Here is a 25058-nt window from a genome sequence, read left to right as displayed (position 1 = left end):
ATCATAAATGATACTAATAACAGCTACCACTTGGACAGTTACTACTATGACCCTGGCACCTTATTTGTATGATCCCTGGTAAGAAATTAACCCCTTTTTCAGAGGAGGAAACTGACTCTCAGAGGGATTTGCCCTAGGCATCAGAGTTAAGGGATAAAGCTGGGGTTCAGTTAAGGGATAAAGCTCAGACATCTGGTTCCAAAGCCTGGAACAATATTGTCACTCTCCTTAGGAGGCAGTGGAGCTGTCCTTTCATTGTGACACCCCTAGGCTAGGTAGGGTGGCCCCATCATGGCTACCCCTTGTCTGCCTTGTCGTTGCCCTTCTGACACCCTCATCCCGCTGTCAGGGTCTGTCACTGCCTCAGCATCTCACACAGGACCCCACACACAGTAGGTGCTTAATTTGTCATGTCTCCAGAAGTTGGAGTGCCACCCAGGGCAAATAACATCTAGATTAGTTCCCATGGTGACTGACGTCACTGTGCTCCCAGGCTCTGCCCTGCCCCTTTCCGCCGGGGCGCTCGCACTGGGAGCTGGCCGTGGTGCTGAAGGGCTCGGGAGAGCCACCCACCCTAAACCGCCCCCTCTGTCCTAGTTGGTCATTTTCTGAGCCCTGTTTTGCCTCAACACCCTGGGCCAGCTTCTTGCCCATCCTTCCTTCAGGAGATGGTTTCCTAGGGGCCCACTATGCACGGCCACTGGTCATAGTATCATATACCCATGGAGAAGGGATCAGAGAGAGCCACGCAAGGAACTCCCATTAGTTTGATTATTGATCAGACGTTTATCAAGCACCTTGTGTGTCTCTGAGAGGCCCTTGAGGAACCTGGGCTCCAGCTGAAAGTCAAGTAGAATTTCAAGGGGCAGGTAGAGACTCAGGAAGGGCTTGCAGGCAGAAGGGATTCCATGGGCAAAGGCCTGCACGTGTGGTGGTGAGAAGCTTGCGCTCACCACAAGGCTCCGCTGAGGCTGCCTGCCCTCTGAATTCGTGATTGTCAGTTCACTTTTTGGTGTCTCCTGGCAGCCCAAAACTGCCCGCCTCTCTGGCTCCAGTGCCCAGCTCAGGGCTGGACCTAGACTGAATGGAGAGTTGTCTCCCAGGCCAACTCCCAGGATGGAATCTCTGTCCTGGGAACAGAGGGAGCCAGGGATGCTTTGTGGCCAGATTTGCATTTTGGAGAGACCTCTGGCCCTGTGGGGGTGTGGGGATGGATGCAGCAGTAATCCTGGCGGTAGATGAGGCGGCCTGTTGAAGGGGGCAGTGCCCCTCCACCCCAACCTTTGAAAAAAGAAAGTGAAAATCCCCTTCTGGTGCTGCAACCCAAATGGCAGTGGGGAAATAATCACTTTTCACAGACCCCTTATCCACAGCCAAGCCCTGCGCCAGTTTAATCAGCAGTGGTGGTGCGACTTGAAGATTCCCGGGCTTGAGAGATCAGGAGAGGGGTTAAAGAAAATTACCCTCGCCTCCTCCATGCTAATGTAATCTCTAACCAGATCTGCCTAGCCGCAGCTCAAATTGCTTTTTAGATTAACATTTAATTATTAACAGGGTCCCCTGGAAGGCCTCAGGCTCAGAACAGGGATGGGGGAGGGAGCTGCAGGAGGGGGGATGGGGGTGGGCTTCTACTCTGGCTGCCCTGCAGAGAGACAGAGTGGGATGGGGGGGGAGGAGTAGGGGAGAGTGGGGTCAGGAAGAGAACAAGAAAGAGGGACAGCAGGAAAGAAGAAGAGAGACGCCAGGAGGGGAAGGCAGATGGAGTAAGGGACAGGGAGAGAGACCAAGAAGAGGAAGAAAGAGACAGACAGTGGATCTTCCTGTTGTGGGGGAGGGGCTGTGCACCCTGATTCCCTATGGCACTCCTGGGCAAGGGTCCCTCCGCCCCTCTGTCCTGGCCAGAGGCAGGCGATGTTCCTGCCCCTCACTGTTTATGGAGGACTGAGCTTCTGAGGCTTCGAGCTGGCCTGACTTGTGGTGCTGGAGATGGTCACAGATAAAGTGACTTGAGGCCACACAATCAAGATCTGACTCCAACTCTCCCAGGCTCCCAGTCCAGTGCTCATTCCCTTCCCCAAGCCCTGGGCCTCCCACCCACCTCCACTACACATCTTCCCTGTAGGTGGGGGTCAGGCTCTGTGGCCAGGACAGGGTGAGGAGGAATAAGGCTTCCTGTAAAGCAGCGGGGGCAGGGAAAGGATCAAGGTGAGAACTGTGGGCAGCTCCTGCCTCCTCCCCCTTGGAGGTTTGTGGGGCCCCCGAGGAGTAGTGGGCAACTCCTTCAACCCCTGTTAGGAAACTCAGAGTCCTAAGAGTCCTAACGGTCCACCCAGCGCTCCAGGTGAACTGCTGGATTTCTCCAGCTCCCTGTCTTATCCCAACTCAAGATTCTGAATCCCTCAAGTATAGGCTGCATCTAGAACCCCCCTCCGTGTGCCAACAGAAGACCTAGCCCTGTTGCCTTGCACACAGTTAGTGCACTGGATTGTTTGAAAACTAAATCGTAACATCCCCACATGTCTAAGCTGGAAGCACCTCCTACAAGATCCGCTGGTCTACGCCCCATCAAGGTTCAGTGAGGGAACCTGAGAGTCAGGGAGGGATGGTGACTTCCTCCAGGTCACTCAGCCGATCAGAACCCTGGTGTGGGCACGTGCCACCCACAGCTTTCCTCTGTGAACTCCTATTCTCATCGCACACTGGGAAGGGCCTGGCATGACCTTACCCTCCAAGCCACAGCTAGTCTTTGGCCTTGAGTAGAGCCAAGGAGGCCAGAGCAGGCAGCTCCAGGAGCAGGGGAGAGACACAGGCTGGAAGTGGATGGCCATGGCCTTCATGAGGTCATAGCCTCTCCAAGCATGTCCTCATATTCTGCCCTGCTTTAGGGCCAGCCCGGCCTGGCAAGGGACTATCTGCTGACCTGCAGGATGCATGAGGGAAAGCTCTGTCCAACTGCCACCTTAGAGAAATAGGAGCAGCTGGTGGAGGGAGAAGCCAGGAAAGTTCACTTTAAATGGGCTAGATTCGGGAGTGGGAAGTCCGTTCTTACTGGATGTTCTCTTTAGCAGGACGTTCTTAACCGATTTTTGTACAGCCCACGAGGCACTGGACTGGCCCTCAAAAGATGCTCAGGGAGTGTTTGCTGCCTGAATGAATGAATGAATGAATGAACGAACAAACGAGGGAGGGAGGAAGGGAATGGGTGGGTAGATGACAGGCACCTCAAAACGTTCTCACAGAGGCAGGGTCTGCAATATATTCAGCTCAGTATTGTTCTGCCCAACACAGGCCTCACACGCTGTCCTCTGTGAATGTTTATGGGATGAGTAAGTGGCCTCCTGGGAGTCCCTCCTCCTCCTTCCCCTCCTCACCTCCCTCTCTGTGATCCCAGCCCCTCCTGGAAGAGAATCAAAGTGGATTTGGGCACTGGAGAGAAGCAGGCCTTTGCCTCTGCTCCTTCCTGCCCAGCTGCCTAGAAGCTGGGGACTGAGGGCCCCCCCCCACGATTGATCCAGGGGTGGGGGCCACATGGTGTGGGGCTGAGGGTGCAGTCTCTGGTTGGGAGTGACACCTAAAAGCTGCATGACCTTGTGCAGATTCCTTCCCTTCTCCATGACCATTTCCTAATCTGTGAAATGGGGCTAAAACAGCACCCACCCCAGAGGCTGCTAGGAAGCTGCGGTGAGGTATAACGGACATGATGCACGTGGGGTGTGGCACAGAGGGAAACTTCGATAAATGGGAAGCGCTATTATTAGTACTAATGTGTGTATAGTTACTTGTGAGCTTCCCCCTCCCACTGGCTGGGGCTTCCCGAGGCCCCCTGCAGCCAGACAGGCTGGGAGAGATGACAGAAAGCAGGCAGGCCCAAAGGCCCCAATTCCCTGTTCTTTTAATAAAAATAAAGACCCTTTAGACATCCTTCTCCTATGCATTGTTCTGCCAAGGCAAGCAGCACAGACTCAATTCCTCCTCGGACTTGGAAAGTTCCTTCCTTTCTTTCCCCTCCCCTGTCACATTTCCTTTATCTAAATCCTCAGCCATGAAAGGGCATATCGACAGCTGGGGGCGTTATCTGGTGGAGGGGACCTTTTCCTAGGGGTGCCTCTGAGATAAGACGTCTTATCAGCCCCCACGTCAGGAATGATGCCAAAGCATTCTAATCATTGAGGCTTGCGACATTTTCTCCCTCCCTCCCCCCACCCCCTTTTTTTATTAAAGTCACAAAAGACCTTGGGCGTATAAACAGCCTGATTTGCAGATAGGGTTTCAAAATGAGCAGCATTCCCAGGACGGTCCCTGGCTTGGGGAGTCATGAGTCTGGGTGGGGCTTCCAAGGTGCTGGCTTTCTGCAGATGGGATGATGCCAAGCAGAGAGGGGGCAAGGTGGGGTCAAGGCAAAGAACCTGAGTGTTTTAGGCGCCTGCCCCATTCCTGTCCCCAGCTTGCTGTGTGACCTTGTGCAGGATGCTCGACTTCTCTGGGCCTTGGTCACTTCGTCTGACAACGGATTCATTGATTCAGCCCTTCATTCAGCACCTATGTATTAAATGATTGCTCTTTGCCAGGCACCAGGAGAAAGAGACAAATAAGACATGGTCCTTGCCCCCGAGAAACTCACAGTCCAGTGGAGAGAGACAGACGTGAAAATTGGCACTTACAACTCGGCGTGACTAGGACCGTGAGGGGGGATGCCCAGAGGAGGGGACAGCTGAGCCAGAGTCTGAGTTAAAATGGATTGGGGTGGCGGTGCTGTGGGCAGAGGGGCCAGCACAGGCAAAGGTTTGGGCGTGTGGGGCAGCCAGCTGGAGGGAGGTCTAGAAGAGCTAGGGCGGTGGAAGGGGAGGGTGCAGGCAAAGAAGGCTGGGCTCTATTCTGGGGCCAGAGAGACATTGAAGGGCAAGGAGAGGGGTCTTTGTCCTGTTATAGATGGTTGGGATGATGTGGGAACTGGTGGTAACCCACTCGTCATCGTGCTTGGCCGGCTCCTACCCCCTCCCACCCACAACGTGCCCCAGCAGTAGGGCACAGGGTTCCTGGGAAAATGAGCAGTGAATTGGGATTAGAGGCACAGAGAGAAAAGCCCTTCCTCTTCAAGTGAAGATGGTCTCTCAGACAGCAGGGCCCTGCCTGCCGGTCCTCCAGAAGTGAGGGATAAAATGATTCAGGCAGTTGCACTGAGCTGAGGCCTTAACATGGATTCTGTTCCCTCGGTGGTGGCAGGGGAGGGGGGGCAGGATCCTCTGTCGCCCCCCCCCCCCCCGAGATGGGGCAGGTGACCTGTTGGCTCCCAGAACCGCCTAGGTGTCCACCATCAGAGCATTCTGAAAACCAGAGCCTCACCGGGAGGGCAGCTGATGGGGTCCAGAGAGGCCCCAAATGAGGCAGTCTGCCCCTCACCCCCAACAACTACAGCCCCCAGCCTGCCCCTTTCAGCTGCAAAGCATGCTGTAATGTGTGGCCCAAGGGGAGTTGTGGGGGGGCCTGGACAGGGGCTGGGCTTCTTGGGCTCCTGGCACCCAGTGAAAGGCAAGAGGGAGGAAGGACCTGCGCGCGGGGGCCGGGGGGGGCGGGGGGGGGGGGGGGGGGGGGGGGGGGGGCAGTGTTGGGCATTGTCTGGACCCTGGTGGATAATGACCTGGGAGGGTCAGGGAGCCTCTTTTACAAGAGAGGGGCGGTAGCTCCCCTGGGGTCACACAGTGGGCACCAGGTTGCCTGGCCTGGCCTGCAGGCTGCCTGCTGGGGGGGGGGGGGGGGGGGGAGGCTTACACAGCCACTGCCTGCTGCGTGGCCCTGCGCAGGGTGTGGCCTCTCTCTGGCTTGGGTTTCCCCGAGAGGACTTTCACCTGCAGCTGGCAGGCCTTCTCCAGCTCTCCCCTCTGTCCCCCAAACCCTGTGTCAGAGCAGTGAGAAGGGGGCACCATGCTGGGCTGCTGGGCTCTTACCTTCCACCTTCCACGCACCACACCGTTGTGCGTGACCATGGACAGTCTACTTGTGCATGAGAGGGCGCCAGGGGGCGTGGAGGGGCGCGGCACCACTGGTAAGGATGGGCAGCACTGTGCCCATCTCGGGAGATGTCCGTAGTGAGCGTGTGACGGCATCGTGCCCACGTGTCCCCAGGTGTCCGAGCGGGGCAGAGTGTGTGCACGGCTATATCCTGAAGGGCCCAAGTCCCCAGTCCCCGAGGCTCAGTGCCTCCTTCCTGCAGTCAAGGGCTTTCATCCCTGCAATAAGCCCCACTTCATTCCCTTTTTAAACTGTGTAATTTCTGCCTGATTGTAATGGCATATTTTAAAATTACCAGAAATCAAAGCCGGGAAGTAGATACTGCAGCTCTGACTGCGCGTGCATCGTCGCTGCGTTAAGGCTGGCGATTGGGGGTGGGGGGAGGGGGAGAACCACCTCCCCTCCCCCATTCACCCCTACTTTTTTTTTTCTTGTCTTTCTTTTTTTTTTTTTTTTTTTTTGAGACAGTAATAGGAGAAAATTGGTTTTGAAACTGAATAAAAGTCCCTTTCAGAGTAAATCATTTCTTTCAGGGTACCTTTGCTGAAAGTAAAATAGAGCATAATGAAAGGTGGTTACGTGATTGTCTTTCATTTACCGAGAGGCCAGGACAGACAGGAGGCTGCAACCATCTCGGGGAAATTCAAGATTGGAATAATTGCGCCGTAACAAGGAGCTTGTTGTGAAATTAGTATCTTAAGAAAGTAGTGAAAAAAGGCTTTTCCTCATGAATACTTCATTATTAGAAGAAAGCAGCAGAATTTAAGGGCTCCAGACACCTGTTTAGTATTAAATAACTCCCCTTTCTTCCCCTTAAACACACACCCCCTCCTCTTTCTTCTTCTCTTTTTTTTTTTTTTTTTTAAAGAACTGGCAAGAGGATTGAGCTGGCCCAGCTTGGCTGCTCAAGACGTGGGTGGGGTGGGGTCAGGAGGTAGTGGGGATCCAGTGCCCGGGGTGGGTGGACATCAGGGGTGGCTTGGGCCCGTGGCTCTGGCCCCTTACCGAGGAGAGAGGAAGGGAGGGGCCCTTGCAGGGAAAACTCCTGTCTTTTTTCCATGGCCTCCAGGGCAGGCTCACCCTGCCCCTCAGAGGCTCTGTGTTCTTGGGCAAGTGGGTTTTTCGAAGATAAGAGTGCACGTTTCCTTGTAAACACTGGGCATCTGACTCTGGGCAAGTGAGCACAACGTGGACCTGTCTGGAGCCTCATCTGAGCTGCCACCTGTGGGGGACCCTGCCCAGCCTGGCAGGGTAGAGCTGCCTTGGGCGGCCCTGCCCTTCCTGTCTGGGGTGGGGAGCTCAGGCAGGGGGTCCTTGGGACCTGGGCTCAGGGCTCAGTCAGGCTCAGTGGGGATCAGGGCGGGAGATCACGCTTTCTCCCAGCAGTGCCGTCCCGGACGTCTTCCTGTAGGGGTGCCGGGAGAATGCCCCAGATCAACATTCCAAAACGCTGGAACACCCACGTGCACACTGGCAGTTCCTGGGTACCCCTCACGTAGCTTCCAAAGATGACCACATGGGGCCTTTGCCCTCCATGAGCCCGAGGCTGAAGAGCAGGGACAGAGGTGGTGACGAGAGAGCCAGAGGACACAACCCACTGGAAGGGAGGGGGTGCGGACGTGTCCAGGCGTGGGGGCATCAGGGAGGCCCCCTGGAGGAGGTGACCCGCACAACGGGCAGGGCCAGGACGTGTCTGACCGTTCTGTTCTGGCCCCATCACAGTGGAAATCCACCACTCGTGACCTGGATTCTTTTTTTCTTAAGTTTATTTTTGAGAGTGGGCAGGGCAGAAATAGAGGGAGAGAGAATCCCAAGCAGGCTCCATGCTATCAGCACAGAGCCAACTCAGGGCTTGAACCCACAAACCATGAAATCATGACCTGAGCCAAAATCAAGAGTCAGACATCTAACCGACTGAGCCACCCAGGCGCCCTGAGATCTGGAATCTTTTCCTTCTTGTGAGGCCACGGATGAGCCTCTTCACGCCTCCGGGCCTCAGTGTCCTCCTCCGCCAGATAAGGGAGAAGGGGCGTCTCCTCTGAAAGTCTCTGACGCTCTGCTGGGTAGTGGGGAGGCTGCTGGCAGTGACCCCAGCCCGGGGAGGTGGGAGGCCCGCACGGAGCAGCCTGAGTGACAAGCACCTCGTCTCCCTCCTCACAGGGACCCTGCCACAGAGTGCGCCCCTCCGCGGGCCCCCAGCTCAGCCATGCTGGCCTGTCTCCAGAGGACCCAGAACCCACCGGGCCAGCACCTGGCCTGCCCGAGCAAGAGCCGGGAGCTGCGTAAGTGTGAGTGCACGCCCTCCCCTGCCCCCTTCTGCTGTCCGCTGAACCCACAGAGCGTGCCCTGTTCCTAGACACGTCCTGCTCCCCCCACCCAAGCCTCTGTGGGGCAGACGCAGAGGGAATGCCATCCGAACTGGCATGTCCGCCCACCGTGACCCTGCCCAGAACTCACCCTGTTCCCGGTCTTTGCCTGTGCTGTGCTGCCTCCCCCACGACAGCACCTACCCCCTTTGGCTGACTCCCACTGGGTGCGACCTCCTTCCAGGAGCCCTCTCTGACCCCGGCCCCCTGTGTGTGACCCCACGATGCACCACGTCTGTCTCAATCACCATTTTCCTGTGCTGTTAGCAGAGAGTAGACTATTTGTGTGGAAGCAAATAGTCCTGAATGGGATCCTAGCTTGGGGCCTGATTTGCTGTGTGACCTTGGGCAGGTCCTTGCCCTCTCTGGGCCTTGCTTTTTCAGTGTGTCAAATTAGGGAGCTGGACTTGGTGATCTCCAAGGGTCTGTCTTCCTTGGCCATCTAGGATAGGGATGACAAACCCTCTGATTATTTGTAGCCACCATAGGGTTTTTGAAAAGTTGCAGTATTTGGAAACATTTGAAAACAGGGAGATTTGCATAATAACCTGGATTTTTAATGTCTCTTGGGAAAAAAAAAAAAAATCAGAGGATCTGGCAACATAGGCCTGGGTTCCTGAACTGCAGCTGTTGGTTGGAACTGAACTGCTCTCGTCTCTTTGAAGATCTCTGCCTCCTGTTCCCCACAGTTCCCACCCCCTCCCCGTTGGCTCCGTCCCACAGCTCAGGAGTGGTTGCCACTCATCACTGTGCTTATGCCGCTGCTCTTTTTTCTTTCTTGTTCTGTGTTTATCTTCAGACAAGGTAGTACACTCATGTGGTCCAGTATACAAGAGGAACGAGGGGCGTGTATACAGACAAAAGTCCCCATCTCGCTCCTGTCGTACGGCCGCCCACTCCCCTTCTCAGAGGCAGCCAGCGTCGTCCTGTGTGTCCTTCCAGACGTTCTCTGCACAACCCAGCACACCTGGGACATAGCCACACATCCTCCCAGTGGGCCCTGTGGGTCAGCATCTAAAGAGCTTCTTCCTTCTTCGGCCCCTTAGTTTTCCAGAGCAAGGGCGAACTGTGTTTCATTTGACCAGTCCTCTATATATACTGGACCTGCCCGTTGCCATTACAAGCAGTGCAGCGATCAGCAACCACATGTATGTGTCACAAAGGTGTGAGCAAAACTGCAGGATAGGTTTCTCGAGGGTCCAAGGTATTTGTACTTGTAATTTTGAACTATGTGGTCTGATTAACATATTCAGACGACTGTGTGTGAGACAGCCTGTCTGCCCACACCCTCGCCCATCACGGCACAGTCTCAAAACTTCTAGGCTCTGCTCACCTCATCAGAGAAAAATAGGATCCCAGCGCAGTTTTAGATTAACATGTAACATGAATGAGGATGAATATCTTCTCATGTCTGGGCCATCTGTTTTCTCTTTGAACTGATTCATCTCCTTGGTCCATCTTTTTCAGTTGGGTAGGTTTTGTCCTTATTGAATTACAGGAGCTCTTTGCATATAACGGAATTAGACCTCGGTCTGTCATTTGAATTGCATATGGTTTCCCCGATTTATCATTTGTCTTTGATTCTGCCATGAAGACATTTTCTTTGTGAAGTGAAATCTGTATTTCCTTTTATGGCCCCTGGATTTTGTGTCATACTTAGAATATCCTTCCTCATGCTGAGATCAGGGTTTCCTCTAGTTCTCTTATGGTTTAATTTTTTAAATACATGGTATAAAGCGGGAGGTATGGATCTAAGCATATTCATCAGTGCAATGCTATGGTAATTATTATAGTTATAATACATTAAGAATTTTAATGTTTTTGAAATATGATTCACATACCATAAAACCCACCCATCTGAAGCATACAACTCATGTTTTTTTAGCATATTTACAGAATCTTGCACCCATCAGCACAGCAAATTTTAGAACATTTTTGTCACCTCAAGAAGAAACCCCTACCCCATTAGCAGTCACTCTCTGATCCCCTGCTCCCCTTCTTTGCAGAGTCCCCTATTCTGGACTTTGATGAGAAGGGAATCCTACAGCACGTGGCCTTTTGTGACTGGCTTCTTTCCCTGAGCACCACCACGCTTTCAAGCTCATCCCTATAGGTTCATCCCTATTGTAGCACGTAGATGACCCCCTTTTCATATTTGGGGGGGGGTTGCTGTTCCTGTTCATTCCCCAACCTCCCCCACACACAGAATTTCCTGGGCTATTTTTCTGTCTGAACTTATAGGAGCAACTTATCTAGGAGAGAGCAAAAAATCCTGTTGGGTGTTTTTTCCCCAGGATTACATGAAATTTATGTTTTAGGAAGAAATTATTTTTTTATGTTGATGCCCTCCAGGAACATGATAAAACCTTTGTTTGCTCAGATTTTTTTTTTTTTTTTTTTTGTCCCTGGGAACGTTTTGATGTCTGCCTCATCTAGCTTTTTGCACATACGTTAAAAGTTGACTTCTGGATAGTTACCCGTTTTGGGCTACTCTTTTCTTCCTGAAACGGAAGTTATTTATATAAAGGCTATTAACTCCCGCCCCCTTACTGAATTCTGTTATTGTTTGTAACGGTTTTTCAATTTGGTTTCTTAGATTTTCCAGTTAGGCTATTAGATTGTGTGCAAATGATAATTTTACTTCCTACTTCGGAAGTTTTATACTTTGATTTGTCTTATTTAATAGTGTCTGCTGCTATCCCTGGAACAATGAAAAATAATATTCGTGATAATGGACACTCTTGCTTCATTCCTGACTTTAATGAGAAGCTTTGATTATGCAAAATGCTGGTGTGCAGGGGGCAGATGTTTAGCAGGTTAAGTAAGTGCCCCTGTGTTCCTGTTTTATTAAGAATTTTAAAAAATCAACAATGGAAGTTAAAGCTTAGCAAATGCCTTTTCAGTGTCCATGAAGATGACCATATGGGTTTTTTTGTCTTTTAATAGGAATAATGACAGGGATTCCTTACCATTGAACTACCCTTGCATTCCTGGTCAAATCCCACCTGGTCATGGTGAATATCTTAATATATTGCCAGACTGGCTTTGTTATTTCATGTAGGAGTTTTGCTTCAATTTCATTAGTGAGATTAGCCTTCAGGTTCTGGAATGCCTTTTGTTGGGTTTCGCTATCACTGTTCTGCTTGCCTCATAGAGAGAACGGAGGCTTTCGGCTTTCTCGATGCTTTGTGACAGCTTAAGTAGAAATGGATTATCTGGGGCACCTGGGTGGCTCAGTCAGTTGAGCGTGTGACTTTGGCTCAGGTCACGATCTTATGGTTCGTGAGTTTGAGCCCCACGTCAGGCTTTCCACTGTCAGTGCAGAACCCCCTTCAGATCCTCTGTCCCCCACTTTCTCGGCCCCTCCCCCACTCATGCTCTCTTTCAAAAATAAATAAAACACTGAAGAAGAAAAAAAAAGAAATGGATTATCTGTTCCTTAAAGATTCTTTGATCCTCTCTGAAACAGTCTGGGCCCGGGCCTTTCTTTGGAGTAGCTCTTTGATTCTTCTGTAATAACTGATCTGTTGTGACCATTCTGTTCCTTAAATGAGTTTGGTAAATTTTGTCTGTCTAGAAAAGTATTCATTTTACCCACTTGTCCAATTTACTTGTATGAGACTGAACAAATTAATTTACAGTTCTTTTATTTATTTTTATTTATTTTGAGAGGGGGAGAGGCAGAGAGAGAGCGAGAATTCCAGGCAGGCTCCACACCCCTAGTGCAGAGTCCCATGTGGGGCTCGAACCCACGAACCATGAGATCATGACCTGAGCTGAAGTCGGACGCTCAACCCACTAAGCCACCCAGGAGCCCCTGTAATTCTTTTAAAGGATGATTTCATTCTTATTTCTTGTCTATATTGTGCATCCCTCCCCCATCCCCCTGCCCAAACCCCATTTTTCTTGATTAGGTTAGCTGGCTAAAAGCTTACCTCTCTCCCTTCCCCAAAGATCCATCTTTAGTATTTAGTTATTAGTAATTACCCTTTTCTCACTTCATGCATTTCTCACTTACGCATTTATTTTTATTAAATTATTCCTACTTTCCTTGTTTTATAAAAAATTTCTTAAGTTAGAAGCATAACTCTTTATACTGATAAACAAGGAAAAAAAGGAAAAAGTAAGGCTACAAATTCTCTGAGCACTGCTTTAGTGATATCTGATAGGTCCTAAGAGGAGGTATTTTGTTTTTAAAACCTCTTGTGATTTTGGTTTCTTCTTTGACCTAAGGCTCATCTGGGTTCCACCTATCTACCCAGGTGGTAGGTGCTTTTGTATTTCATTATTTCTGGTTATAATACATTATGATTCAGAGAATGTTGCTCAAGATTTCTACTTTTTTTGGACTTGAATAAATTTTTCTTTGTGACGTCATCTGTAGTCATTTGTTTGTGACTTTTCTTTTTAAATGGGACTTGAAAAGAAGATGTGAGGGGCGCCTGGGTGGCTTAGTCAGTTAAACATCTGACTCTTGGTTTTGGCTCAGGTCACGATCTCACAGTTTGTGAGTTCAAGCCCCATGTCAGGCTCTACACTGACAGCACAGAGCCTGCCTGGGATTCTCTCTCTGCCCCTCCCCTTGCGCTCACTCGCGCTCTCAAAATAAACATTAAAAAGAAAGAAGATGTGGCTGTTTCCAGGATTCAGAGTTTGGCGTATGCCAATTATGTCTTCCCATTAACTATGTCGCTTATGTCTTCCATGTCCTTACTTACCCGTCATGGATGGAGAACTGAATTAGATGCCTACCGCTAATGTGTTCCAGTGTGTTTCTTCTCGTAGCTCCTAATGCTTTGGCCTTATGTATGGTGATGCCATGTCATTTAACACAGAGATCTCAATACCTTAAATCTTCACAGTGAATTGCATCCTTCTTTGCCATATTTAATACTTTTTGGCACGAGTTCAATTTTGTCTACTAAGATGGTAACCTCTGCTTTTTTACTTCACGGTTTTTCTTGAAACTTTACCAATCCTTTCATTTCAACCTTTCTGAATCACTTGGTTTAGATGTGACTCATAGACCATAGAGTTGAATTAAGCTTTGTGATCCAATCTGAATGGCTTTTTAAATTTTTTTGAGAGTTTTAGCCCATTTACGTTTATTGATATGACAGGTGTCTGGTCTATTTTGTGCTTTATTTTAATTGCTTTGAAAAGTCTACGTCTATGTGATCTGTGCTGCTTTGCATACCTACTAATCATAAAGAAGGTTGATTTTGTTCTAGTGCTGTAACTTTAAATAATACCCTAATCCTCTATTTCTTTGGAACAGTATCTATTACTGTCCTTAAAATGAGCAAACTGATGAAATCAATGTATTTCCTTTTTGTCTCTACATTTTCTTAGAGTTCCTTTCTTTGTATTAAGCCTCCATTACCTGACATCAGTTTTAAATGATATCTTTTGGGGCTCCTGGCTGGCTCAGTTGATAGAGCATGCAACTCTTGATTTCAGGGTTGTGAGTTCAAGCCCCACAGTGGGTGTAGAGATTACTAAAAAAAGGGGAGGGGGGCATGCCTGGGTGGCTCAGTCAGTTAAGCGTCCAACTCTTTTTTAATGTTTGTTTTTGAGAGAGAGAACGCACACAAATGGGGGAGGGACAGAGAGAGAGAGAGGGGGGGACACAGAATCTGAAGCAGGCTCCAAGCTGTCAGCACAGAGCCTGACACAGGGCTTGAACTCACAAACCGTGAGATCATGACCTGAGCCAAAGTCAGACACTTAACCAACAGAGTCACCCAGGTGCCCTTAGGCGTCCAACTCTTGATGTCAGCTCAAGTCATGATCTCGCAGCTTGTGACTTCGAGCCCCGCATTGGGCTGTGCACTGATGGTGGGGAGTCTGCTTGGGAATCTCCCTCTCCCATTCTCTCTGCCCCTCCCCCTCCTCACACTTTCTCTCCCCCTCTCAAAAATAAACATTAAAACAAAACAACTTTAAAACAACTTTTTAAAAAGGATATCTTTTGGGGCACCTGGGTGGCTCAGTCAGTTAAGCATCTGACTTCGGCTCAGGTCATGATCTCACAGTTCATGGGTTCTCGCCCCGTGTTGGGCTCTGTGCTGACAGCTCAGATCCTGGAGCCTGCTTCGGATTCTAGGTCTCCCTCTCTCTGCCCCTACCCTGCTCATGCTCTCTCAAAAATAAACATTAAAAAAAGAAAGGAGATCTTTTATTCCCAATTATTAAATATGGGGATATCTGTGCGCTTCTACTGCCATCCCTCCTTTCCCTCCCCGCTTTGTTATTAGCGGTACCATTACTCTATCCCAGGGCTCGTAATGGTGGTTACATCACTACGCCCAGTTATTTTCAGTCTGTCTCCGAGAGAAATAGGGCCAGTGCTCACCACCAGTTCCTGTGCCTCAGTTTCCCATCATCCAAAGTTGGTCCACTTGTATATGGCTTAAGGCCTCACGTGAACAGCACTTCGAGAGTTCCCAAGTTCAGAAAGGTCTATCTGTCGACTTTCTGCTTGAGTGAATGAAAAATAATCCCTGGGTCACTTTGTTTCCTTGAGGGTCTTTGCAGACCATATTCTGTTCTCCTCTAATGTTGCCATGGAGAAGTTGAAGGCTGATTTTTCTTTCTTCGTATTTTACTTTGATCTTTCCATATCTTTCATGTTATTACTTTACTAGCATATGTCTTGGGGTTGACTGTTCAGAGTATCTTTTTCCCAGAACACAGTACCCGTGCCCTTTTGACAGGCAGATCCAAGGCTTGTATTATTTCAGTTTCCTTCTTTGGGGGCTCTGGTTAAGCACAGATTGGCGGTCTTTTGCCTTTCATTTTACTTTTTTGGTGTGTGCCTTGTTTTCCTTATGCACGCCATTTTCCCCTTTTGCTTTTACAGTAAGTTTTTTCTTCTACTCTTGTATATCTTCTTTGTGGTTTTGCTTTATGGAAACCATTGTTTACTAAGTTCTCTCCTTCACGATGAAATATTTAACTATAATCTTCATCTCTTCTGTGGCTACATTTTTCTGATGGGAAGTAGTGGTTTGTTTTGTTTTTTGCCAGCTTTTACTTACGCTTTGCTTTTCCTTTCGATTAAGTACTGTGGTGGTTCAATTTTGATTACTTGCTACTGGAGGAGGCTATTTCCGTCCAGTTGCCTCACAGACAGGTTCCTGCAAGTATGGCTTATTTGTGGGATTTCTTTTGTAGCCCTACCTTCTTTGCTCTTCAGAACCAAGTGGGTCTAGGGAAGGTCTATAACCAGCTGATGCATCCCTGGTTCCACTGCAGCAAAGAAGGGGTTTAGATTTTGTTAAGATTTGTACAGGGTGTATCTGTCACAGTTGGGAAGGATACACTACTGGCTGTTTCTGGAATCTACAGCCATGGCACCCACCCTCTCTCTGCTTCCTCCCTCAGCCCCACTTGATCTCTGTTGCTTTGGGGAGCCTGCCCACCTGTTGTTTAGGGGATTAGCTATCACCTAGTTTTGCCAGAAATGGAACTTGCATTTTTGCTTCATGTTGTTTTGGGGTTATTTGTAGGAAGAGAAGTTATTATATCGACATCCTCAAAACTGAGGGTCTTCTGCTGGTGTTCTTTCGGAGATAGGAGTATAGAGAAATAACTCGCCTTATCAAAAACCGAATGATGACAGATAATTGTTGAGGGCGGGGAGGGCTTTGGTTTCAAGGAATAATGTTTTTTAATGCCTAGTCCCCTTCACTCCTTTATAGGACCTCCAGGGAGAACATGTTCTCTTTTGTTATATTAAGTACTTCACTGAATAGGTTGTCCATGGCACCCAATTCAGAAAGAGCAAGAATTTAAAATGAAAAATAACTCTCTTTCCCAGAGGAAACCAGTGTTAGCAGTTTCATAAATACCCTTCTGAAAAATACACACATGCAGGAGAAGCATTAAATACCTCTTATACCTCCTCCCCTTCTCAATCCCTTGCCTTCTTCCTTACCAGTATGTCCTGGCAGTTATTCACCACCTGACAGAAAGAATGCCTTCATTCTAACAGCTGCACGGTATTCCATTACATGGCTAAAGAATAATGTTTTAACCATCCCTCTCTGATAGACATTTAGGTTGTTTCTAGTCTCTTGCTATTGTGAACAGTGCTGTAATGAATCTTTGTACATGCACGTGTATCTGTGAAAAAACACACATTCTTCCATGGTGGACTTACTGGCTCAAAGAATGTGTGTTCTCACCCATGACTGCCCCTGTGCAGCTGGCTGGAGGCAGGGCGAGGCATGACGACCTGGACTCGTCCATCCTTCGGCTCCAAGACTTGTACTGGTCAGCGTGGAGGGCCACCAAGGACATCCTTCTTCTCTGGCTCACTCAGACCCTTTGACATCTTTGTACTTACTAGAAAAGATACTGACTCTGCCTGTAATTGAAAAGCACAGGGAAGAGGGAGGCAGGAAGGGAGATAAGCAAATTGAATTGGGTGCCCTGCTGCTGGTCAAGGCCTGGACAACTGGCAGAGTCGTCTCCTGCCCTTTCCTCCTCCTGGACATGACTTTGGGGCAGTCAGGCCCTAAGGCAGACCCTCTTGTGCCTGTGGCCCCTCAGACAGAACTGAGACAGGAAGGGCTCTCCCTGAGCTCTGTGACCAGACCGTGGGCTGTGCTGCATTTCTTACCACGGAAGAAAGGTCTCAACTGGGCCATGTGCAGTGTGACCTTGGACAAGTTGGTCAGCCTCGTAGGGCCAGTGTTCTCCCTTCTGTAAAGCAAGGCGTCCGGTCAGGTGGACCTGAGAAGCCATCCAGCTCTGACCACCTGTGACAATAAAACGTCAGAAGCCTGGTCAGGGGAAGACATGGCCCAGTCTGAGAGTCCCTCCCTCCGTTCCTGTAAACTGGGATCCGAGCAGCCTGACAACACAAGGCTGCACAAGGCACGGCAACCACATATGCCCAGAACACGGCCGGCAAACCATTTACCTCTCTGGGACCTGAGGTCAGACAGACAGAGGAGTCAGGAGTGTGGGTGGCCCTGTGTCCAGGAGTCTGGGCAGCTGGCTCTTGTAGCCTATGCCGGGTGACTGGAGAAAGTGACCTGCAGACAAAGGAAAAAAGATGTGTATGTGTGTGTACGGTGGGCAGGGGGAGTCCATTTCCCCTCCTCTACCTCAGGCCTAAGATCTTGGGCTACTCCCAGCGGGCCAGAGTCCCTGGGTCCCAAACAGGACCTGCCCACACCTGGGACAGAAGCCTGTTTTTCTCAGCCGCTCAGGGCCTTCCCTGCTAATAAGTATTTGACTTTCTCATCATGGTGTTGATACATCAACTTTGAGTCACCGCCGCTCTAAGTTCAGGCTGGGCGGAGCGCCCCGGCGAGGCACCGTAGGGGCTTGGGGGGTGGCTCTCAGGGACCTGCCATCTGAGAAGGGAATGGCAGCCGCCCCAGGAGACTGATGTGAGCCACCGCTCTTGCTTCTTTATAGGTGAGAGCAGTGGACCCACCCTACCCTCCTTCCCATAAGCCCCTAGGGCACAGGCCTTGAGACCAAGATGGTCTGGGGGTCAAATCCTGGCTGTACCGTGAATGGGGCGTGTGTGTTCTTGGACAAGTGAGTGGCTGGCCCTTTGTGGGCCTGTTAACTCCACTGTGATGTGAAGATAAGAACAGGAGAGAACCCCCAGGGCCTGGCAGCAGGCTCCAACACTTTACCTGCCCCACCTCCCCCGGAGAGTGGGAGCCCCCTCCCTACACCCACAAAGGGACAAGAGGTTCCTGGCCCATCTCATCTTCACAGGAGGAAGGGCTCGCTGACCCAGGAGGAGCAGGGAGAGGCTCTTCTCCCCAGTTCCCACCCCTCATCCCCCCACCCCAACCCTGACCCCAAAAGGCTAGAACCACAGCCCCATGACATTCCTGCCGGTGCACCTGCTTCCACTGGCACTAATAAAAGACGGAAGAAACAAAGCAATTTAAAATTCCAATAAAATTAAAAACAAACCTCTGGTAGCAGATTCAATTATGTAGCTGTTGCGGAGTGCAGCCTGGGGACAGAAGGAAGGTCCGGTGCCGCCCCCGCCCCGGGAACCATGGCTAGGAGAGAAGAGAGGCTCAGAGACGAAGGGCCATGAGCAAGCCCCCTTTTATGACTTGCCAAATAAAAACGAGCTCTCATAAACTAGGAAGGTAGGCAGCTTCCTCTGTCACAGCGGATCCAGCCACAGTCCACAGCAAAGCAACCCGAGGCTTGCTAAGACCAGAGGCAGACGAAGACCCGAATCACTGCCTTTCCACACTGCACAGAGGTCGTGGCCGGCCCAGTGACAGCGAGAAAAATAAGTTACAAGGACTAGAAAGAAGGAAAACTAACTGCACAGAAACCCCCAAAAGAAGTCAGTCAGCAAGACTGCGGATACAAGAGCGACGCACAGACGCAATCGTGTTCCCCTACGACGGGAGTTGGCAAACATTTTCTGCAACTTTGATATTTTCATCCCTGCAGGCCATCCAGTGTCTACGGTAACTTACCCACCTCCGTCACACTGTAGCAGGAAAACAGCCGCAGATTCACGGACATGAATCGGCGCGGCTGTGTTCCAATAAAACTTTATTTACAAAAACAGGCAGCAGGCCAGGCTTGGCCTGTATGCCACGGTTTGCTGGCTCCTAACGTTACACCAAATACAAAGAGCTAGAAATTACATTTTTTAAAAAAGATACTATTACCGATTTTTTTGGCAACTGCCTTACGCCGACGGTAACACCTACCATACGATTCACCCACTCGGACTGCACTAGTGAATACTTTCCAGTGTAAATTCACAGGGTTGTGCAGCCGTCACCACTACTAAATTTCCAAATGTTTCCTCATCGCCCCAAACAGAAACCCCACACCCATCTCCAGCCGGTCCCCATTGCCCGCAGCCACCTTCCAGCTGTAGGCAACCACGAAACTTCCTGACCTACTTTCGGTCTCTGCGTTGGTCTCTCTCGATGTCCCGTATAAATGGAATTGTACCCTGTGTGGCCTTTTGTGTCCAGCTGTTTTCACTCCCTGTGTGTTCTGGGTTCATCCACGGAGTATCAGGTGTCCGTGCCCGGCTCCCTGTCACCACCGAATAACATTCCGTTACGTGGCCGGGTCGTGATTCACCGCCGATCAGCCGACAGGGCTTTTGGGTGTTTCCACATCAGGGGCGATGGTGTGAAATGCCGCTCGGAATGTTCCCGTACAAGTTTTCATGGGGACGTAGGTTTTCATTTTTCTTGCATGTAAACCTACGAGTGGTATTGCTTGGGCACAGGACAATTCTATGTTTAACTTTTCTTAATAATTAAAAGTTTTTTTAATGTTTCTTTTTGATAGAGACTGAGTATGAGTCGGGGAGGGGTAGAGAAAGAGGGAGACACAGAACCTGAAGCAGGCTCCAGGCTCTGGGCTGTCAGGACAGAGCCCGACACGGGGGTCAAACTCCAGAACCGCGGGATCATGACCTGAGCCGAGGTGGGACGCTTAACCGGCTGAGCCACCCGGGCGCTCCTTAAAGCTTATTTATGTATTTTGAGAGAGAGAGAGAGAGAAAGCATGCCTGCGTGGGGGAGGGGCAGAGAGAGGGAGAGAGAGAATCCCAAGCAGGCTCCATGCCTAGCTTGGAGCCAGACACGGAACCGTGGGATCGTGGCCTGAGCTAAAAAAGAGTCGGGCGCGTAACTGAGCCAGCTGCCCAGGCGCCCCTCTGTGGTTTCCCGAGTGGTTGTGCTCTCTTCCATGCCCACCAGCAGTGTACGGGGTTCCGGTTTCTCCACATCTTCACCCAAACCTGCCACCCAGCTTTCTGATTCCAGCTGTCCTGCTGGGCACAGAGTGCTTGCTCACTGTGGTTTTGATCTGTAGGTGGTGTTCTGATTACCAGGTCAGCCTCTTTATTTGTTACAGGTCCATTCAGATTCTGTTTCTTCTTAAGTCAGATGGGTAGTCTGCATCTTTCTGGGAACTGTCCACTTTATCCAAGTTATGGTACTATTACAATTTATTAAGGAACTAAAATAAATTGGTAAAAGAGGTAAATGACCTTTGTGGAGAAAAATTTATATTGTGATTTCTCTTTAAAATGTTTTTATTTTTGAGAGAGCACAAGCACGGGAGGGGCAGACAGAGAGGGAGACAGAGGATCCAAAGCAGACTCTACACTGACAGCAGTTAGCCCAATGTGGGGCTCAAACTCATGAACCACCGGATCATGACCTGAGCCAAAGTCGGATGCTTAACCGACTGTGCCACCCAGGTGCCCCAATCCAGTGATATTTTTTAAAGACCTAAATAAACGTGGATGTAGATTATGCACACGGACAGAGTTTGGTATGGAAAAAAGTCAACCCAGTCCTTAAATCCTGACCGTGTGTGTGTTGGGGAAGGGGGGTGTATAATTTGAAAAGCTGATTTTGTCAGCAAAGTCACCTGTGCCTTGCCCATTCTTGGCCTTTTGTTCTTATCAAAGTAGTATTAGGACAGGGGACCGGGCTAGTGCCTCCCTGGCTTTACGGCTGAGGTGGTGGGAGCAGCACAGGGACAGAGGGAACCAGGGCAGGAAGGAGAACATCTAGAAATGGGTCAGTGTGCATGTGAGCTCCATCCGGGACAAAGCAGGCCTTGCAGGTCCCTGGGGACAGACAGGCAGTGCGGGAATGAAAGACGTCGGAGCCCTACCTCACACCACACGGCAAGAAGAGTTCCAGACAGACTTAAAAACCTGGCGCCGGGGAATGCAAAACCTTATCCCTCTTTGAAGAAAATGGAGAGTATCCACCAGGAAGGATTTGCAAACGGAGAGGGAGAATAAAGCACAAATAAAGGAAACACATTGGACCGCATTAAAATTAAAAACTGCAGCTCGGCAAAATACACCATAAAAAAAAGTCAAGGCTAGCCAAAAATAGAGAGAGGGTGTCTGCAGCACTTATAAGGGACCAGTATCCAGAGTAGAGAGAGCCAGGGACGAGGCTGCAGAGAGAGACAGCGATGGGGAGGGGCAGGGTGAGTGGGGAGGGAAGGGTAGATGAGTCAGACCCACGCTGTCCTGGATGGAGACAGACAGGGGTGTGTGTGTGTGGCCAGAAGGAGGAGAGAAGAGGCAGCAGTTCTAAAGGGCACTGGGCAGGCAGGCAGGCCAGCAATGCCGCAGGCGGGTCGGGAAAACAGCAAAGCCAGGGTCTGGGTACCGGGAGACGGTGAGAAGTAAGCTCTCAGAAGCCAGTCAGGGAGCAGCAAAGGGAAAGAGACGACGAGAGGCAGGAAGGTCCAGCTGGGGAAGCATTAAAGCCCACGTTGGCCGCTCCAGGGCGTGGATACCAGGGCGTGGATACCAGGGCGTGGATACCAGGGCGTGGAAGGTGTGTGCCTGTGAGCACCTGCTGGTCTTTGTGAACAGGATGTCCCTGAATATCTGGGCACAAGTGGCTCCACGTGTGTGCCCTAAGCGCGCGCGTATGTGTGTGAGAACCTGCGTGCATATGCACACACGTGGTTAGAGAATGAGAGGCTCCTTTGTGCAGCGCCCAGTGATAACCACCATCCTGCACTGCCTAGTCTGGCCTAGAAAGAGCTGGAAGCCAGGTGGCCAGCCTTTTCTGAGCATCCACTATGTACCAAGATTTCTCATTTAATCTTCCTTCACTCTGTTCTCATAGGACAAATGGAGGCCAGGGAGCCGCGGGGTCACCACCGTGAGGTCACCCAGCTAGTAATGGGGGCACCGGGATTCGCACCCCGGTCAGTGGGCTGGGGGGAGGTCAGGGTTGTTGGCTGCCACCCCTGTCCCTCCCCACATCCCTCCCAGCGGAGGCCAGAGAACAGCTGCATCTGCCCCGGCCCAGCCGCCCTCCCCACGCACCCCCCTCCTTCCTGGGCGGCCTCATTAGGGATTCTGCCGGTGCCACCAGCTAATTAGTGTCACGTTAATTGAGCATTCAGGAGGCTGCCACCTCCAAGGGCAGAGTGTCGGCAGCAAAGGGGAATGCAGATGCAGACTGCTCCTCCCTGTGGGCTCGGGCCAGGCCCTGTGCCCAGGGACCCCTTGTGCCCCGGAGCAGCCCGGGACACCCCTCCCCCCATTTCAACAACGTAATGCCCGCCGTGACTTCCTGAGCCCGAAGGCAAGAGGCAACAGGCAAAATCTGCAACCGCAGGAGAAAAGAGGGGACGTTTGCTGAACGCCTACTGTGAGCCTGGCATACCTTTAGCCCTCCCTCTCCTCCTACGGGAGAGCTGCAGTTACCTCCATTTCAGTCACGAACTCCAGGGTCCGCCAAGGGGACGGCTTCTGCAGGAGTGTGTCCAGTGGACCAGCAGGAGCCTGCGTTCAGCTGGACGGCACCTGGAGGGGCCAGCATGTAGCCACGGAAGGTGCCTGGAGTCCCACAGAGAAGCCTAGAGCATGGGGGCAGGAATTCCGCGCTGGCATCTCACCCCTCACCCACCCCCACACCCTCCTCCACCTGCCCCTTGGTGAGCAGGTACCGCACACCTTACAGGACAGAGTATCACACGGACTTCAGCCTCCTGTGATCTGTCCACCCCTTCGTCCCCTTAAAGATGAGAAACGGGGTCACGTTAAGTGACCTGTCCAAGGTCACCCGGAGCAAGTGGTCACACTGCGCATCTGTCCGCCACGGCCTGACTCCTGCCAGAGTCCGAGCTGTGCACCTGTGCCCTGTGTGGTCTCTCCAGCAGAGCCCTCCACCCCTGCTTCTCCCCCTCCCGATGCGGTGCCGCCGAGTCCCACTCTCCCGTCTCCCTGTAGCAACATTAAATCCCACTCAAAGGGCCGCTTTTAATTGGCTTAATATACTCGTTAATAACCACGTCTCTTTAACGCACCTGTAAAAGGCCCATAACATTAACGTAAGGGCAGTGACGGCTCATCCGCACTTCCAGCCAGCCTTTTAAATTTCCTTTAATGGGGGCCACGGGGCAGGGGCAGCCCAGCTCACAGGGTGGGTGCCTTTGTTTCCATGCACGGGAGTCGGGTGCTGTCTGCCTGCTGCCCCTCAGCCTCTCAGAGTCCTCAGAACAGAGAATTCTCTGGACTCGGCAGCACTTTCCAAGCACCTGCCGTGGTTCCACACATTTTTTTTTTCAGGCGTCCGGGTGGTGAGAAAGTGCAGGGCTTGGCCTCAGTACCTAGCCCTGGAGACAAGTCAACAGGCAGTTACAGCTTGGGGAGCCCGTTGTGGGGGTGGGGGGCATGTCCCGGCTGAGACCGGGAGCACCGGAGCCAGCTACCCAGGGCGGGTATAAGCAACCTTTCGTACTTCATTCTCCCAGCACGAAATCCAAGCATCCTCTGTGCTCCAGGCACTGTTGGGACAATTGCACCCAACCCCAGGCTGACCACTCTCAATCAGGAACCGGGGAGGACCCAGAGGTGTCTCAGGGCGCGGGAGACAGACGGACGCAGACTGAGTTGGGTGTGTGAGGGAGGGGAGCACAGGGAGGCCTCGTTCCAGCCGGGCTCTAAAGGACCAGTGGGAATTTGGTTACAGAGGGAAAGCGTGTCGGGTGTGCGAGAATCATCCCAAGCCACGGCGTCTGTGGTGCCCAGGGGATACATGGCCAGGGCTCAGATCCTGGCTCACGGATCCTTTCTATGTGACCAGAGCTCTCAAAGTGACGGTCCTTGGGCCGTTTCCCACCCGCCAGGTGTATGATTTGCCCCACTCAGTGACGGAGCCTGATTTCAAGGGTGAACGCCCCCAGGCAGGGCACGGACTCCCTGTGCCCCTCACCTCAGTCCCTGCCCCGCCTGGGCCTTCGGCTCATTCCCAGCCCATCTGTCTTTCAGTCCTCAGCAAAAATCCCCACTTGACACCCTGTTCCTTGAATGTCTCACCTCTTCTGAAACCCAGGGCTGCCTCCCAGGCTGCCACGAGGACTTCAGGAGGGCGGGGCTGTAAGGATTTGGCACAATGCCTGGCCTGGGGCCACACTCAAGGGAGGGTGGTTGTCCGCTCGTGAGAGGAGGCCCGGGGGCCACCATGTGTGTGTCCAGGGGCCTGTGGGGAAGGAGGGTTGCAGAGAGAGGTCAGGGTCAGATGGCCGGGGCCTCGAATACCATCCTGAGCAGTTCAGATTTCACAAACACTGGGGCCCACTGGAGGGTTTTACAGAGACCCCCCCCTGGGGACTTGGAGACAGTGGAGGGAGCTCCAGTGAGTTCATCACCACCAGCAACTACAGCACCGAGGACAGGACCCTTTATGGTCCTCACAACAATCCTCCAAGGACAGCAATAGCAGCAGCGTCCCCATTTTACGAGAAAACGGAGGTTCCCAGAGGGGTCGTGGCCTGCCCGAAGCCACACGGTGCGTGTGTGGCACAGCCGGGATCTGAATCCAGATCTCTGGGACTCGGCCCCCATCCGCCCCCCTGCACCATGATGCCTTTTCAAAAGGCTGCCAGCCGCCCTCCGTGCTCTGCCTGGGAGCAGAGGCAGCCGGACAGTGACGGGCGCCCAGGCGGGCAGACAGGGAGGGCCTCGGGCCGCTCAAGGCCGAGGGAAGAGGAGGAGGGTTTGAAGCAGGCTGCGTGACGCAAACGTCAAGGGCAGGAGGGCCCTGGGAGAAAGGAGAGCTGTGCGCCTGTCCCCCACCCTAAAGCAACGCAAGGTCACGGCCAGCCACTGGCAACGACAGAAAGCACAGAGAAGAAATGAAACGCCCCCTCACCAGGCAGGGCCAT

The 25058-nt window shown here is 51.6% G+C and overlaps 1 protein-coding gene across 1 annotated transcript in view; it reads left to right on the top strand.

Annotated features, from left to right (window-relative positions):
• Positions 1–25058, top strand: part of FAM222A (family with sequence similarity 222 member A) — a 55563-nt gene that overhangs the window by 21036 nt on the left and 9469 nt on the right. Inside the window, exon 2 of the mRNA XM_049619166.1 lies at positions 8170–8297. Coding sequence (XP_049475123.1) covers positions 8216–8297 — 82 coding nt within the window. The 5' untranslated portion in view covers positions 8170–8215. The remainder of the gene's footprint in view (positions 1–8169; positions 8298–25058) is intronic.

This window comes from Panthera uncia (assembly GCF_023721935.1).
Source record: "Panthera uncia isolate 11264 chromosome D3 unlocalized genomic scaffold, Puncia_PCG_1.0 HiC_scaffold_8, whole genome shotgun sequence".
NCBI classification, from domain to species: Eukaryota; Metazoa; Chordata; class Mammalia; order Carnivora; family Felidae; genus Panthera; species Panthera uncia.
This window is presented reverse-complemented; position numbering and strand designations above follow the sequence as displayed.